Source organism: Strongylocentrotus purpuratus, unplaced genomic scaffold (genome assembly GCF_000002235.5).
Source record: "Strongylocentrotus purpuratus isolate Spur 01 unplaced genomic scaffold, Spur_5.0 spur5_scaffold_1, whole genome shotgun sequence".
Taxonomy (NCBI): domain Eukaryota; kingdom Metazoa; phylum Echinodermata; class Echinoidea; order Camarodonta; family Strongylocentrotidae; genus Strongylocentrotus; species Strongylocentrotus purpuratus.
The window spans coordinates 27,856,074-27,873,662 of record NW_022145594.1 but is presented as its reverse complement, the minus strand read 5'-3'; the positions used below and the strand labels follow the sequence as shown (position 1 = coordinate 27,873,662).

The following is a 17,589-nucleotide window of genomic DNA, read 5'->3' as shown; positions in this document are numbered from 1 at the left end:
GATAGTCTACTCTTGGAACTGATGTTAAAAAAGCATATGATATATTTGTACAATCATTCATAGGTATATGTGATCGATATGCTCCGATTGTTCATCGTCACTCTTCCAGGAGGAAAATTGATAAACCGTGGCAGACTATAGCTATTAAGAAATTAATTTAAGGAAACATAAATTGTATGCTAAAGTATTAAAATCTAACTATAGTGAAGAAAATTTGAAAATATATAGGATGTATAGAAATGTTTTAACTACAGTTTTTAGGAATGCGAAGAGGAAATATTATAGTGATATATTTTAATGTTTAAAGGCGATACAGCGCAAACATGGAAGTCAATAAATAAGCTATTGAAGATTGGAAACAGTAAAGTAAAAACGTTGCATGTATATAAGCTCTGTGTTGATGATAATGGTAGTAAGAAAGTTGTAACCTCAGGGAAAGAAATATCAGAAGGCTTTAATGTTTCTTTTTGTTAACGTTAGGCCTAACCTTGCTAAATCTATTAATGGTAATGTTGACGATGTTACTACATTAAAAGATTATCTTAGTGATGGAATAATTAACTCTATGTTTTGGGAACCAGCTACTCATTATGACGTACAGGACTATTCATTAACTTTAAATGTTAAGAAAGCTTGCGGCTTTGATGATATTCCAGCCTGATTACTGAAGGATCTTGCTGAAGTAATTGCAAAACCATTATCTTATATTTATAATCAGTCATTATTGAAAAGTGTGTTCCCAGAGGCAATGAAAGTAGCCAAAGTTACACCAATTTTTAAAAATGGGGATAGAAATGTCCCAGGCAATTATAGACCTATTTCGGTTTTGCCTCTTTGGGCCAAAATATTTGAGAAATTAGTAAACAAGAGACTACTTGATTATTTTAAAAGGAATGATGTCTTGTATAAGCACCAGTATGGTTTTCGTAAACGTTATAGCACTAAGTTTTCTTTAATTAATTTGGTTAATGATATGCTTAAATCACTGGATAAGGGCAGTGTAACACTAGGTGTATTCCGAGATTTCCAGAAAGCTTTTGATACAATAATTGATCATGCAATATTGGCTGAAAAATTAGAACATTATGGAATAAGGGGCCTGCCTCTACAGTGGTTTAAAGATTATCTTTGTAGTAGATTTCAGTTTGTGAATTATGATGGACATAGCTCATTAAAGCAGATGATAACATGTGGTGTTTCTCAGGGTTCCGTGTTGGGACCTACACCGTTTTTGTTGTACATAAACGATTTGCCAAACTCAACAAATTATTTTAATTTTAGACTTTTTGCCGATGATTCTAACTTGTTTCATACGTTTCCACCGAGACTGAATTTGATTGATATGGATATAGTTAATATGCATCTTGATAAGGTGACCATAATGTATGGTGAATAAACTTACAGTCAATCTCTTAAAGACTAATTATTTGTTAATAAGAGGGAGTAGGCAATCAGTAGTAACCCAATGGGTTCTACAAATAGCAGAGACTGAAATAGCCCAGGTAGATGGTGCATCATTTGTAGCAATTTATATCGATCACCACTTGACTTGGAAACCTCATATCCAAAGGGTTAATAAGTGTATAAGGAAAAAGGTTGGTGTTTTATATAGATTAAGACAGTTTGTGCCAAGGCGTGTTTTGTTGTTACTGCATGTATAAAACGTTAATTCCACCGCATATGACATACGGAATTGAGATTTGGGAAAGCAATTATGAAATGAACATGAAGTGTTTATTATTAAGCCAAACGATGGTACTAAGAGTTATAACGTTCAGTCCAAATAGGAATCATTCACAACCGAAATTCCGGGAGCTAAAATTATTGAATGTGTATTAACTCCATAAACTATCTATTTGTGTTTTTATGTACCAATTATTGAATGATAAATTGCCGCAGTCTCTAATTCAGTATTGATGTTTCATAGAGCACAACCATGAGACTAGACAAAGAGAAAGTAATACGTTGAGTGTGCCTAAAGTAAGGACAACGCAGGGTAAATTTTCAATGTCATTCAGAGGCACACGCTATTTAAATGATCTACCCCTATCTGTAGGGGAGAAAGCATCACTGTCTTGCTTTCGTAGAACTGTAATATCACTAATGTTAATAGAATAATTGTTTTTAACATTGAACCAAGGTTCTTGCCTTTTTGTAAATATTGTGTAATTCTTTATCTTTATTAAGTGTAAAATACCAAAGCTTTGTATTTAATCACAGAACATATTTACCCTATAGATGTAGAATAGATTGTAGCTTAAGTATGTATTTAATAGTTATTCATAATTATTCATTACATTCTCATTCATTGATGTGATACTTTTGTGTGTTAGTGGTACCAGACACGATTAGCATTAAATGCTATTTTCTGGTCCCATTTATCCTTTCAATGTTAACCACTCGCAGTTGATTGTTATATTGATGTACTTTTGTTTGGATAATAAACTTCAAACTCAACTCAACTCAACTCATGTATAAAGAGAGGAACCAGTAGTATATTTGTTGGCCTAATCATAGACGAAAGCTTAAACTATAAGGAACATGTAAATTACATTGCTTTAAAATATCTAAATCCATTGGAGTGTTAAATATTTTGAAACACATTTTACCACTGAAGATTTTAACTAATTTGCATAACTGTATGATTCTATCACATCTTATTCATTCTAATATTTTATGGGGCGGTTGTTCATCTTAGTCATCTTAAAAATTGTTTTTACTACAGAAACATGCTATACGAGCAATTACCAAATCAAACTATTTAGCATGATGCATTTGCATTTGCGCGTTGCACCTTGCCATTTTTTGTTTACAGTGTAACATTCCATTTTATGTCCTTTTTTATTACGTTATTCTATTATACATTCCTTAACCTGTGAGAGAATTAGAAGTTTTGTTTATGTTACTCACAAAATATCAATGATCATGATAAAAACGAATTGCTTTTTTCCCGATATAAGTTATTCTTGGGATTGGTGACAATCAACAGTACTTTTTTTTTATCTGAAAATGCTTTTAAAGATAATATTTACCAGCCATCTAATTTTCAAGATAATGATGAAAATAGCAGACACGGGTTTTTCGTTTTTTTCACAAGTTGATACTGATGGTTGTTAAATCGTAGTTGGTACTGCATTTTCTGCCTTAATAATGTGGTTGTAAACTTGTAACATTTGTTTGTACAGAATCAAATTTTGTAAAAAAAATGTTGTAAATATTGATATATCATATTTCAACCTATATTCACATCGTATACTGTTTCACGACATTTTAAATATAAATTACTCGGTCTGCTTAAAGCTTAACTGAACTTTCTGCTCTAGCGTACTGTTTGATGCGAGAGCCAACATCAGTTAAGCGGGAAAAAAATTGCAACAGCTGACCTGAGATGGCGCTAGAGGAGATTCTGCGGTAGTCCTTCTAGTAGAGTATGGCTTTAAGCTTATTGCATTTAGAATGTGGAGCACAGGCCTTTAGTTCTGCGACGAATTGAATTAGAAATGAGATAGGGTTTCATGTAAATAAACAGTTTGGAATAATTATACAATGTAGAAAGCGAAATATGGAAATACTACATCCCTGTGAGCAGAATCCACAAGTATTGATATTGATATAAATTAGCCTTTGTAGATTATGTACATTTTGTAAATGATCCTGGTCCGATTTTAAAGTCATTTCAAATGGCTTCTTGTACAAATATAAACAATTGTAAATACATGTAAACAACAATTATATACAGAACAATTAAATATTGCATTGTAATCACTGCTATTAAAAGGTCTTTGTTATTCGCTAGTTTTCACTTTTGTTAATATCTCACTTTCTTTCGTCGTCCCCCCCCCCCCCCCCCCCTCCTCTTCGTTCAACTTAACAATTTCTCTTTTTTGGTTTTGGGTGTGTGTGAATCCCCATATAATTCTATCCCCCTCTTTACCTTTAAATGTCGAGGTTTGCATATAATATTCTCAATTTGCTTCCAATATTGATATCAGAAAACGATTTAGAAAGGGCAAATGATGGGAAGAGAGAGGGAAATAGAAAGGGAAGGGGCAAAGAGAGAGAGGAGAGAGAGAGACACAGAGAGAAACTGAGAAAGAGAGAGAGTAAGAGGTCGGGAGAGAGACGGAGAGAAATAGAAAGAGAAAAGAAGAAGAAAAGGATGGGCAACCGATATACATGAACAAACAAACGGAAGTATATTCACTATCACAAGTTCAGCCTATATTATTGTTCGTGTATAATGTCTTTCAATCTCTCTCTGGCTTCATCCCTGTAAATAGGCACATTTTGACCCCGTTCCTTTATTATCTCAACCGCTCCCCCCCCCCCTCTCTCTCTCTCTCTCTCTCTCTCGCTCTCTCTCTATCTCTCTCTCTCTCTTTCTTTCTCTCTCTTTCTCTACCCAACCGCAGCCTTTTATCATCTCTCCAGCAATATCCAACAATGGCTTTATGCCTGATGCCACACTATTGTAAATCTGCGATAAAAGATGTAAATTGGTACTACATGAACTCTCTTTGAAAGTTGGTTGACCTTAAGTGTCTGGACCGTATTCAAATAGATCCAGAAAGGAAGCTAAATCAAATAGCAGAGGGCATTGTGATCATTTTCCCGGCAATCGTCGCCTGCTGGAAGGCTAGTCGTAATAATGTAATGGGTAAAAGATGCACTGTATTTATGTGCACACTCAGACGTGTATTGTAAAAGCATAGATCTGCAGGTACACCCTTCCCACCACAATCTATACTAGAACAATCGCCTAATGTAACAGTGCTAAAAGTAGCCGTCGGTTTCATGTTCAGACCCCCCCCCCCCCCAACAACAAAAAGCAAAATACATTTACTTGGCAAAGGCTTAAATCCCAAAATTCCAAATTTTGTATCCCCTACGGTTGTTTCATTTTTTTTCTTCAATCGCTTTAAATTATGCTATTTTTCTAAATAATAATTATCAACCAAATCGTTACATTAACTTCTTCCACACACACACACACACACACACACACACACGCGCACTATCTTGTTCCCCCCCCCCCCCCATACAATGATAAGCATTCCAACCTGTCGCCATACACATTCGCGTACAGACTTTCAAACAATACAACCATCGTATCCTATATATATCTATATTAGATAGCTTAAACAGATACCGAGATGTGATTGGTCCAGAGCTCGTCACGTGATATCAATTGTGAGGATCCAAATTTTTATATTTTCCTGGCCGGTCATTTTTCGGTGTTATATTAACCAGCTGGTGAAATGAATATATTTTTAATCAATGCATGTCGCCCTCTTGAGGACTGTATGTCACCAATTACACACATTACACCATTACCGAGGGCCATTTAATTTTTTCAATATTTTTTTTTAATTATTTTTTTTTCCCTTGAAATTGTTTTTTTCCACATTTTCTTTTTTTCCCAAAAAAAATCTTTTTGGGGTATTTTTTTTTTTTCCCCGAAAAATGTTTTTTGGGGTAAGAATTTTTTTTTTCGATTTTTTTTTTTTTTTTTTCCCCCCCAATTTTTTTATAATTTTTTTCTTTCTTGAACTATCTCGACAGATTATTTTTCCGTAATTACCGAAAAAAAAAGGGGAAACAAAAATTTCGGGCAATTTTTTTTTGGACCCCCCCCCCCCCCCCCACAAAAAGGGCTATCTAATATAACAGTTATTGACTGGCATGGGGTATATAACATTCTTTGGACCTGAAGGGAGTTATATTTCCCCTCGTGACCATATTTTCCCTCAGCGCTGCGCGCTTCGGGAAAATATAACCACTTGGGAAATATAACTCCCTTCAGCGATCCAAATAATGTTATATTACACCCCCTGCCAGTCAATAACTGTATAATACCCACTTATCCACCCGGGTAAAGAGAAGCAGTGTAGATTAAATGCATCACGCACTGAATTAAGAAAGCTCAATATGCGGTGCGAATTCCAGATTACATCATAATCATTTTTTTCTTTAATTCTCTATAACATACAAAATGATATTTTCCATGAGCGACCGGCGCAGTGCTACTAAATACATACTCTATCTCTACACAACTTTAAAAGGAAAGTTCACAATATCTATAGATCTACTCATTTTAAGAAATTAAAAAAGAGGTAGAATTATTCATTGTGAAGTACTGTCTTGGGGGAAATGTGATTCAATGTGCGCACTAATTGTTGAAAAACATGTAACATACCCTTAGCCTATACATATATACAATCGATCCAAATTAATATGCATTTGCTTGATTATATAAAAAGTTCTTGAATGCTAAGAATAAAAGCACATAATAAACATATTTGATACCAAATATAAAATACCATTCACAAAAGCTACAACATTTTCACTCTATGATGAAGATTTTTCCCTGCTAAGATTATGATGACATAAAAAAACTTTAAACAAAAATCAAACACCAAATCACCAGACTTATCAAAATTCAAATGCAAGAAAACAAGGCCATCAAGTTTCGAGTTGTATAGGCCCATCATCTTCTTTTCGCGTAGCCTCCCGCCCCCCCCCCGCCCCCCCCCCCCCAATCCCCTTTTTCAGTTCTGTCATTTTCCTCCTTTTTTCACAATTTAAGAAATAAAGTTGGGAGGGCATGTAGAGCTAGGTTAGGCATTACTTCAAGGCTATTTTTATTATTTGGCAGCATGACTTATCTCTTTTGATACTCGCGATTATGGGATGGCCATTCTATTACAAAAGAAAATAAAAATAAGCCGAGGTAGTATTTCTAATTTTCAGTCATGTTTTTCTTTGGTAGTGAAACACATTCGCTTACAGCATCGGAATGTACATCTCATACAATAACAAGATATCACGAGCATTACTGATATTACGGCCAAGAAAAACGATATGACATCAAGCAGATTTCGCTGTATGAAGTTGAGTTCTATGAGTGGACTTCTCATGTAGCTGCCGCCATGTTTGATCACGTGGTTGATCCAGAATGCAGCGCGATCACCCGATGCATCGACCTGCTTCGTAGACGCGAGGACAGTAGTTTTGCCGCCTCGGAATAACTGTAAAGGGAAAGGGAGGTGAAACTAATAATTACAACGAGACCAAAAAGAGCGCTCCGCCATACACATATTTTCAATCCACAAATTTGTATGTAAAAGCAAAAACGCTGTTACTATGTTGAATCATGTTGAATGATGTTTAAAAAAACAGATAATTTGTAGGCGACTTGTCAGTCTCATGTATCCTTCATTACCTTCTTGCTCCTTAACTCGTTAATCCAAAGATTGGCAGGGGTTTTGATTTTGACGGTACTATTGTGAGGAGGGACCTCAGGAACTTCATGTCAATTATCATTCGTGTACCAGATGATCGTTAACGGAGTTGAAAGTATTGACCTCCTACTTTGCCTATTTTCAAGAAGCTTTATCTACAAAGTACTACTCTTTTAGCATAAAAAATAGGCAAGGTTACAAAACAGGCTTTGAACAGAACACTTTGATAACATTTTCGGCTTGTCGAGAACCCTCGAGAACTCATGTATTAACAAAATAAGTACCTTACTTTCGCCAAAATTATAAATAGGGATTCATATGTTTGCGTTAATCGTTTCGTGAAATTTCTCACTCTTTCATAAAACATACCCCTTTTTGTAAATTCCAAATCCAAAGAACATACACAAGGGACCCGTTTCACAACGCCTTTTTTCAATGACAAATGACAAAAATCAGTGACAAATCTGCTGATAACCAATTAGAAGCAAGGATTTCACTAGCTTATAACTTTTCGCCCTGTACCCCCTTCTCAAATCCCAGCACGTATCAATGTTTGTGAACATCCCTGAAGACATCTGCCAAAGTGATACCCCCAGGATTTTGACCGAGAATCTCCTGGACCCCAGATCTTCAGACTAACACTTCATTTCTCACCCCAACCCCCCGGCACCACAACCGTATCTACCTATCATTGTTGAGAATGGCATCTATGGCGACCCGCAGGATGTCCACAGTCACATTGGTTTTGTCAAGGACGATACCGAAACCGTGGTGTTTCAGTCGAACCCCTTGGTCGATGGCGTCTCCGGTCAAGGGTATTATGATGGCAGGTACACCGTGGTACACGGTCTCGTAGAACCCGTTGTTGCCACCGTGGAAGATGAAGAGACGCGTCTTTGGGTGACCTGAAAGCAATCACAAGTGAAATAGTATAGAGATATCGACTGCCATGAGAGGCCTGGCTGTTGTATAGGCTCAAGGGGATGTGCACGTCCCCGAGAGCCAACAGCCAGGCCTCCAATATGTAAGCAGTCGATATGACTTTTATATACCGAATTGACACAAAAATTTAACAAGAATTCTTACCTTATCCTTTTCTTGAGTAAAGATTTGTTAAAACATCACGGAAAATCTGAGACACTGTCTGTTAATCTTCAATGGAAAGATGACTGAATGTTACAACCATTTTGGAATCGCAGACAAAAAGCACTGTATGGTATCCGCGCTCGCACAAAAACAATTTAAACACTATAGAACCGATGGGGATCGCAGTAAAATTTAACTATTTTCCCGGTACCCGGAATCTTGCGGGAATCTCACTCATGAACTATTGACCATTACTGGCATTGTTAAATCACGACTCCAATTTCGACCAATCAGATGGCTAGATTCTAAAAGAGATGTATGTAATTTGCAAACTTGAATACATCAAACATGTCTGTCGAGGCCACCAAACGGAAACCGATTATGTGTCACCTGTAAATAGATGGCGTTCATAGAGACCGAATCTGAATATGTTCTGTTCTGGTCCTGATCCTCAAGTGGGATATATCGTGACCAATACGAATGCTAGCGTTCAATAGAGAGTGGTTAGTGTATTTAATACAGCTTTTAGTTGAGTCCCGTCTCTTTACAGTCCTGTGAATGTAACTTAAACTATTGCCCCTTTGGATCGCTTCCTCGAGTCTTGTTTTGAATGTTTCTACTGAATTGCAGGCAACAATGTTGGGGGGAAGGAGATTTCAGGCCCGAATGTTTCTTGGAAAGAAGGTGAGCCGATAAACATCCGCGTCACACCTTATGTTTGAGAAGGAGAGATTATGGTGTCCCTTTAGGATCTTCTGGGGTTGTGTAATGTAATCAGGTCTGAGTATGGCCAGTAAGACAAGTCTGACAGTTCAGTCAAACCTGTATGTCTGGGTAGAGAGTGGCAAATGTAAATTGACGTATTGCAAAAGGACATTAGTGCAATGGCGGGACTCGAACCCCGAACCTTGTGATTTACATTCCGAAAATGTTTCCACTGGACCATGACATCTCTTTTTAAATGGTAATTCTTATGACCACACAGAGGAACACTCTGCGTGTTCCTTACCTAAGATATCATTCTGTGGCAGCCACGGCATCGTCTTCACGTTCGGCGGCAGTTTGAACTTGTGTTCACCTGCCAACTGCCACAGGATCTTCTGCTGCGGATATCGCTGGAAGACCTCTGCGAACGGCTCCAGGAACTCCGGCTTGATATGCGTGACGTAGGAACCCAGAGTGAACAAGATGACGCCCCCATCGCCAGAAGATTGCATGAATGCTTCCAAGTCCTAGCCAAAAGTGACAAGTAGGGAATAGGATACCATTGTTAACGTATGCTGTTGCAGGATTATAGCAAACCAGAATGTATTTTATTTTTCATCAATGACAAGTTTTAAAAAGGTTCTTGTCGTATATCGGATTTCTCTCAACCTTTTTAGCATAAATAAAACCTTACGATGCATTTTTTAAATCACATATTGTTAACAACTTTCTTATCCCATACCGGTTTGTCCTAAAAGAATTCAGTACTCACAGATTTTCCGTTTTACCATATCCAAGTATTTTTGGTTTTCCCTTTAAACCAAATTATACAGTATAAGATCAATAACTACCAAAAATAGAGTGATTTTTTAAAAGTTTTAACCTTCAACAACGGAAAGTAAGGATGAGCGTTTTTGCTAATTGAAAGTCATCGTGTTTGTCATCATTACGAGCTTTGATGCAAGCTCATTTTCAATGTGTTATAAAAAATGACATATAGAGAGTGATAAAATGACATCTACAGGATCGAGAGAGTAAAAGAAAAAGGGAGAGAGAGAGTAAGAGAGAGATGGAGAAGAGGAAAGAGAGGGAAAGAGAGAGTGACAGAGAGAAAAGGAGAGAGAAACAGAGGTGAGGGCGGGGCTACATCAATTGAAGTTTTTACTTGTTATATATTATTTTCTTTTGTATACTTGCGTTTTTCGAAAATATTAACAGAATAGATAGAGCTGATCTTGAGCGGGTTCAGTTAAAGTAATAAAACATGCAACTTTTCTCGCATAAAAATACTTCTAAACTCCGTAAATATTCGGTAGATGTTTTTCTTCTGGCTTTCGTTCATATTTGTTTGCTTATCCGTCTGTTTTCCCCCTTTCTTATTATTTTCATCCTTAAAAAACCGAAACACATTTTTCAAAGACCGTGTTAAAAGAAGATATCTTACATTTGGTAAAGATGATGCCGGCCTGGCCGTGATGCCCCCCATGGTGATGATGTTCGGGTTGAGCGGGAGCGGGAACTCGACGGCGAAATCCAGATTGACCAGGAACAGATCGGTATAGGTCCCGACCAAATTTGCGATAGAACCGGATAAATCCGGTCTGATCTGGTGTCGTTCTCTGATACTATTGTACGGTACATGATGGTACTCCAATAACGAATATAAAACTCGGTTGGCAATCACGTTGTTTACACGCTGTAAACAGAAAATAAACAATAAATAAAGAAAAGTAAAAGGCATGTGAGTACTTATTTTCTTCTATAGTAGTAGTAGTATTAGTATTAGTAGAAGTAGAAGAAATAGTAGTAGTAGTAGTAGTAGTAGTAGTAGTAGTAGTAGTAGAATAAGACTAGAAGTAGAAGTAGAATAAGAAGAGAAACCACAGTAGTAGTAGTAGTAGTCGTAGTCGTAGTCGTAGTAGTAGTAGTAGTAATAGTAGTATAGTAGAAGTAGTACTAGTAGTAGTAGTAGTAGTAGTATAGCAGTATAGAAATGTACAGTAATTATTGAATTCAATTAATCAATAAATGAATGGAAAAATGAATGATTGTAGAAAGATATTTATAAATTAATATATTTGAATATAATTTATACATATAAATGAGTAAAATCAAATGATTAAATAAATAAATAAATAAAAAAAACATAAAGAAATGAATGAATGAATAATTGAAACAATAACGAATAACGACTAGATAGATAAAAACAAATAAACTAACCTGGAAGAATGTCATTTTGTTATTATAACCATTCATTACATCGGGAGTGTAGGCCAGATTCACGGGGTTTCCCGCGTACATGGAGAGCATCGTCGGGGCAGCCATGGGGGAGGATAACACAGCGGGCACGTTCAGTTTCATTGCCAACATCAAGCTGCACAACCAGATCATGTCGTAGACGACCACGTCGAAGTTCCCCTCTTCGAGTCGGCGCATGACGTCGGGGTTCTGTCCGAGGAGCTCATCGCAGTCGTCGGCGGCCCCCTTCCGATGTGCTTGAATGAGTTTATACAAGTACGCCGCGCCACTCGGTTCTAGTGCATTCTATCAAAAATGAATAATTTAATGAATTAATGAATATATAAACAAATGTTTACATAAATGAATATTGAATAAATAAATATGTGAATGAATAAATAATACAAAAATAAGAGGGGGAGGGGTCAACATACACTGTCGCTCATATAGTTGGAATATTTTTGTTTTACCCCAATTTATGGAATTAAAAAAAAAAATATTCCTAATAGATCTAGATAATAGTATACATTCTCAGATTTTATTGAATAATAATTTGCCAATTTGTGTTTTGCGTGACTGCTAAAGCATGTGTATCCTACTATGCTTATCAACTAGGGGACCTACGCCCTTCAGTCATAAATGACAGTAATGAGGATTAATGCCCCACAAAATGGCACTAATATAGCACATCGTCACGGTTTTGATCCTGGGGCCTCACAGTTACGAGGCCATTGCTTTGTCACTGAACCATGAATGTACCCAGCGGACGGGCTAGGGTAGGGGGCAGTTTCCATAAATTAAAAAAAAAAAAAAAAAATGCAATAAATTTTCAATAATTTATTGCATTTTACCCCGGTCCCCAACATAACAAAATGCTGTGTGTGCCCATGCCTTGAGCCATATTAATGCATGGCCGTCCAGAGGATTTTTTTCCCATTAAATTCTGGACCAATTTGTTTCGTGTAAATGTGCTCTTACCCCCCCCCCCCCCCCCCCCCCCCCCCGCTTACCCAGCGGGTGGCTGAGTCGTTGCGAAATTTTCGACGCGATTTTCAAATTTTAACCCCCCCCCCTCGAAAAAAAATCATGCGTACGCCCCTGACTGCACGTGTACCGTTGAGGGACCCAGTGGGGAAACTGAATTCAGGCAATGCTTAAGAGTAGACAACGGTACAACGAATCGTCTTCTTTCTCTAATAATAATAATGAAACGGCAAAGCTTCCGCTTCTTGCGCGGGAGGGGGGCAACTGAATTCAGACTAGGATTAAGAGTCGGGAGCGGTACACAACGAATCGTCTTCTTTATCTAATAATTTAATGAAATGTGAAAGCTTCCGGGCTACGAGCAGCCATTGGGCGAAAATGATTTCAGACAGGGATTAAGAGTAATATTTAAATGAAACGTCAAAGCCTATGCGCTTCGCGCGGGAGGGGAGAAACTGAATTCAGACAACGAAACGATACAACGAATCGTCTTCTTTCTCAAAAAATTTAATGAATCGTGAAAGTTTCCGCGCTTCCATTGGGATGGGCGAAAGTGAATTCAAACAAGGATTAAGAGTAATAATTTATTGAAACGGCAAAGTTTCCGCGCTTTGCGCGGGAGGTGGGGGGGGGGGGGGGGGGGGGGGGGGGGGGGGGGGTGGAACTGAATTCAGACAAGGATTAAGAGTCAAGAACGGTACAATGAATCGTCTTCTTTCTCTAATAAGTAAATGACTCGTCATAGCTTCTGCGATTCGCGTAGGAGGGGCGAAATAATATTTAAGAGTCGAGAACGGTACAACAGATCGTTTTCTTTCTCTAATAATTTAATGAAGTGACAAAGCTTCCGCGCTTCACGGGGGGGGGGGGGGGGGGGGGGGGGGGGACTGAAAATAACTTAGTTCCTGGCCCCGGGTTGATAGGTTTAAATTTGTAGACTTTGGGACATTGGCATTAATATATTTGTTGGTAATTGGTGGCTCGTTTTGTCAGTAATCGGTGGCCTCTACACCCCTCCCCCACTGCAACAGGTCTAGCGACGCCCCTGATAACAACACAGTTTATACACTCGAGATAAGTTTTGCCTCTAGACTCCACTTTTTAAAAACGTTCAGCGGAGCCTGCATGTAAGAGTTGGGTGATGCGGATTTTTTTTCTACCCCCCCCCCCCCCAAAAAAAGGATTTTTTTTTTTTTCATTACGCCACTACCAGGTATATACATGTACTTTATAGTTATTTTAAAACTGTGAGTTCTATGAAATTTGCAATACTATTTTGAAATAACAAACACATATGAAAGAAACTGCCTTAACTTTTTAAGATTAATCTTAATTGGAAAACGCAAAATATCTATTTTCCTCATTTGAATAAGTTATGGTATGATGTGCTTTATAATATTGTAATTTTATATACCTTTGTTTTGATTATACAATCGCGTCTAGTAGTTGACGGCGCGTCTTTTCCTTATTATCACTTTCATATTGATGTAATCCTAAGCTGGGAGTCCTCTTTCAATCACTCTACTGTCCTTGAACTATTAAATGATAAATTGCAATGAAATAGGGCCTACCTTTGAGTAGGACAAATGTCTTTCTTTCACTGACTCAATCTGCTCGGCTGACTGATGAAAAACGATGAAATTCAGTTCCGCGTCATCTGGATTTTCAGCCCGATGAGCATAAGCTTTGCTGACTAGCATCGTTACATTATGACCATGTTTCACCAGGTACTTTCCGATCGTCTTCCCAACAAAATAATGTGAACCTTCCCCCAGACTTGTGGTGATGAGGACGTTGCCCCCCTGGCTTGAAGGTAGGGTAAAAATCATAACACAGAAACATATGAACGGGACCAGACTTTGTCTCCGCGGCAGAAGTGATGTATTCGCCATTCAACTGCTCCCCGAGGAACTCGGGTTGTTAACAGATCGAGATATGAATGATGTACCAATGTCGGAGATCGAGTAATAATATATCCCTACAAAAAAGATTAGCATTCCATTGCGAGACCTATATATTTACAGATAAATAGCGTCCATTCACATATTTTAGCGCATATCGAACGGAATGAAATACTTCGTGCATTCTTTTGTTATTGCCCGATATGATATCAAAACGATTGAACTATGGAACGTGAGAGTAGCATATTGCACGTATGCTACCAGCATAGCATAACCAGTGTACTGATTGGAATCCCTGCTTCTCATATAAATTTATATACATGTATTCACTGAACACTGTAGATGGTCTATCTTTTGACGAAGGTCACGTACGTAAGCTTTTGTGATTTATTCGCCGGTTTATTCGCTTGAATTAAGTTTTTATTCGCACGAGAGTTCTTCTATTGTTCCGGTTTGTAATATTCATACACCGCATGACCCCAAAAGTATACACCTCTCTCCCTCTTTTTCTCTTTCCCTCTCTTGCGCTCTTTCTCTTTCTTTCTCTCTCTCTCTCTCTCTCTTTCTCTGTCTGTCTGTCTGTCTCTCTCTCTTGCGCTCTCTCATCTCTCTCTCTCTCTCTCGCTCTCTCTCCTCTCTCTCCCTCCCTCTCTCTCTCTCTCTCTCTCTCTCTCTCTTTCGGACAATCAAACTCATGCGCAGTACACCGCATTTCAATCTTTACCCGAGCGTAACAAGAATACCTTTATTTCACAATCATTTTTATCATGAACATGCCCCAGTAAAAAAAAAAAGATACTAAAAGATATGTAGAGATGGAAAGGAAAAGATAACAAAGAGGGTAAACGAAATTCGACATCGAGACGATAAATTTTCCTTAATTGTCTTGTTTAGGAAAAGAAAATTATCTAACTGACTAAGTTGTTCTTAAATTTATGTAGTAATAGAGGCACACGTTTCAGGTCCTATGACTTGGTGTCAAGCACAATCAAACAGAGGAAATGTGACGTTTATTATCACTCCGCTCTTCAAAATGGATCAAAGCGTACTGTGCGTATGGGTTATAGGAAGTGGCGTAGCGCCACAGGAGGCAGAGGAGGGCACGTGCCCCCCCCCCCAATCGCAGGACAAAAAAGAAAGAAAGAAAAAGAAAAGAAAATGCTGACAGAAAGAAAGAGAGAATGGGAAAAGAAGTTGGGAAAAACACTGAGTACACTTTTGGACCTCCCACCCCCCCCCCGTTTTTTTTGAAACTGTCTATTCGCACTTTATCCGCCAATTGAAAATCGTGCCCCCCCCCCCCCCCCGAGCGTCAGTAGCACTCTCCTCTCCTTTCCTCTTCTATGCTAATTTAGCTCAGAATTACCTCAAACTATAAAGAGTGGTGTGGACTGTAATGACATGGAGTAATCAAACTATTTAGTTCAATATGAAAAACAAACTATGGCCAAACTATAGTTCCTGTCATTTCTTTCATCATGATTAAAAATGAGTCTAATCAAGTGATGTAATAGGCACCAAGATTACTCAGAAACCATTTCCGATTAACATTAAACATTCTTTCTTTGTTTGGCCAAAAAATATAGGCCTAGTATTTAATGAGAACATGAATGTAGCAGTCGGATGCATACACTCAATAAATAGGCATGGAATCGTTTTTCTTTTCTCACTTAAAACTAGATTTATGCACACAAAAATGTCGGTATAAAATGCTCAAGAGTACGCAAGTACTGATTTATTGAATACAGGTATGAGAAGCATTGTATTACAATATATAGCTGAAGTTGCTGAACTACCAATTTTGGTCACAATTACGAGTTGTGAACAATCACGTTAAACCAATAACAGAGTCATAGAATCTGAGTCGTACAATATACATAATATCGAAAGGATGTTTTGCTAAACAGCAGTTATCAAGGCGATAAAGTACAGCTAAACACCCTTTAATGAATTCATAGATTTGATCACAACATGCTGATCTAAAGTATTTTTAGTACTGATGAACAACTTCTCAATGAATACAGTTATATCCTTTCAGATGCTTTAGAACAATACATTTTTCTGAATACGTTATATATTTTTTTCAGTCATGATGTGTACCGTTTTAATCCCATCCCCGACCCCCATTTTTGTCACACATTTGATTCAAGTCATAGTACTGATCAATCCACGAAAATGTATTCGAATAAAGATATTATAGAAATAATGACATATGTATATTCATTCCAAACACACACAGACAGTGTCTAACCTGAACTGAGCATTGTACTTTCACGAATTCAACGTAAGTACACGTCAAGTTTGCCGACACCGCATGCTACGGAAATACACATATTCAATGGTATACGGCGATTTGTACTTACGATAAATGAATGATACATCAACCGAGTATGAGGTTTGTTTTCGGTATGGAATTACAATGGAAGCAGTTCAAGAGATACCAAAACAATATCTGCCATAGAATGCTACGTTTCTAGATGATTCTAATCTTTATCTTTCCTTCTTGGAAATCTTGAGTGGGGCGCTTTCGGCCCCCCTCTTTTATAATGGGCTACAGACGTCCCTGTTTTATACACTGATACAAATACGTGCAAAATATTGTACAAACTTCTGCTTATTTTTTCCAACTAATAAAGATTGCAATACATTACAATAAGTGGCAAAAGAAAGCGTAGATCCCCTCTTTACTATTTACACAAAACATAAGAAATTTAAGACACAAAGTCATGATTGACTCTGCAAGCATTATAGGCAATGAAAATTAGTTACGCATGTCAAGATTAAATGGCAATGCCAGTCATAAACCAACGAAAACACAAGTGCATTTGAATTATAGTCGACCAGATAGAAAACGGAAATACCGATAGGATAGCGTGGAGTAGAGTGCTGTTTTAAAACTAACAGTCAAACGGAAAATGAGTTCAAGTGCATGTACAAATCGATATTATCAAGTAAAAGGTATACATAATAAAATCTACACAAATGTTGATACTTCGGCGAATATTTAAAATCAGAGATTTGATTAGCATTTTTTTTTTTGCATCATTCAAAGCGTAATGAATATCTATAAAAGTGCATGCAGCTGCGAGTTTATTTTTTCTGAATACAAAATAATTTGTTACAATCCTTCCTTAAAATAAAGTAGCGAGTATAAAACTTAATATCTAATGATTGCCCATAACGTTGGGATAAATTTAATTACCTCTGTTCATGTAACGATTGGGACAATATGAATTCTTGATAGATAAAGTTAATAATTAGGTCTATGTTCTTAGAACTTGATGGATCAATATAGATTGTTAAATAAAGTTTTCTATAAAAAGATGGAGCTTTTATAATCAAGAATTAACCATATTTTCACAATCACTTCAAGAGAAAGGGTAAGAAAAGAATATTCCAACTCTGTGAGCAACACATGTAAATGAACGTGAAAT

At 37.3% G+C, this 17,589-nt stretch overlaps 1 protein-coding gene across 1 annotated transcript; it reads right to left on the bottom strand.

The window, feature by feature from the left end:
- Positions 1 to 6,937: 6,937 nt before the first annotated feature.
- Positions 6,938 to 14,253, bottom strand: LOC589827 (UDP-glucuronosyltransferase 2A1). Its single transcript, XM_789460.5, has 6 exons — positions 13,826 to 14,253; positions 11,253 to 11,576; positions 10,477 to 10,728; positions 9,337 to 9,559; positions 7,927 to 8,146; positions 6,938 to 7,028 (listed from the first exon to the last, which is right to left on the bottom strand). Exons 1-6 carry the CDS (start codon positions 14,144 to 14,146, stop codon positions 6,938 to 6,940), a joined length of 1,431 nt encoding a protein of 476 aa, XP_794553.4. The 5' UTR covers positions 14,147 to 14,253.
- Between the last annotated feature and the right edge of the window lie 3,336 nt (positions 14,254 to 17,589).

Coding starts and splice junctions, on each gene's coding strand:
- LOC589827 (XM_789460.5), bottom strand. CDS start 14,146: ATGGCGAATACATCACTTCTGCCGCGGAGACAAAGTCTGGTCCCGTTC. Junction 9,560..10,476: donor CGGCATCATCTTTACCAAAT/GTAAGATATCTT, acceptor ACTTTTGGCTAG/GACTTGGAAGCATTCATGCA. Junction 8,147..9,336: donor GCCACAGAATGATATCTTAG/GTAAGGAACACG, acceptor GATTGCTTTCAG/GTCACCCAAAGACGCGTCTC.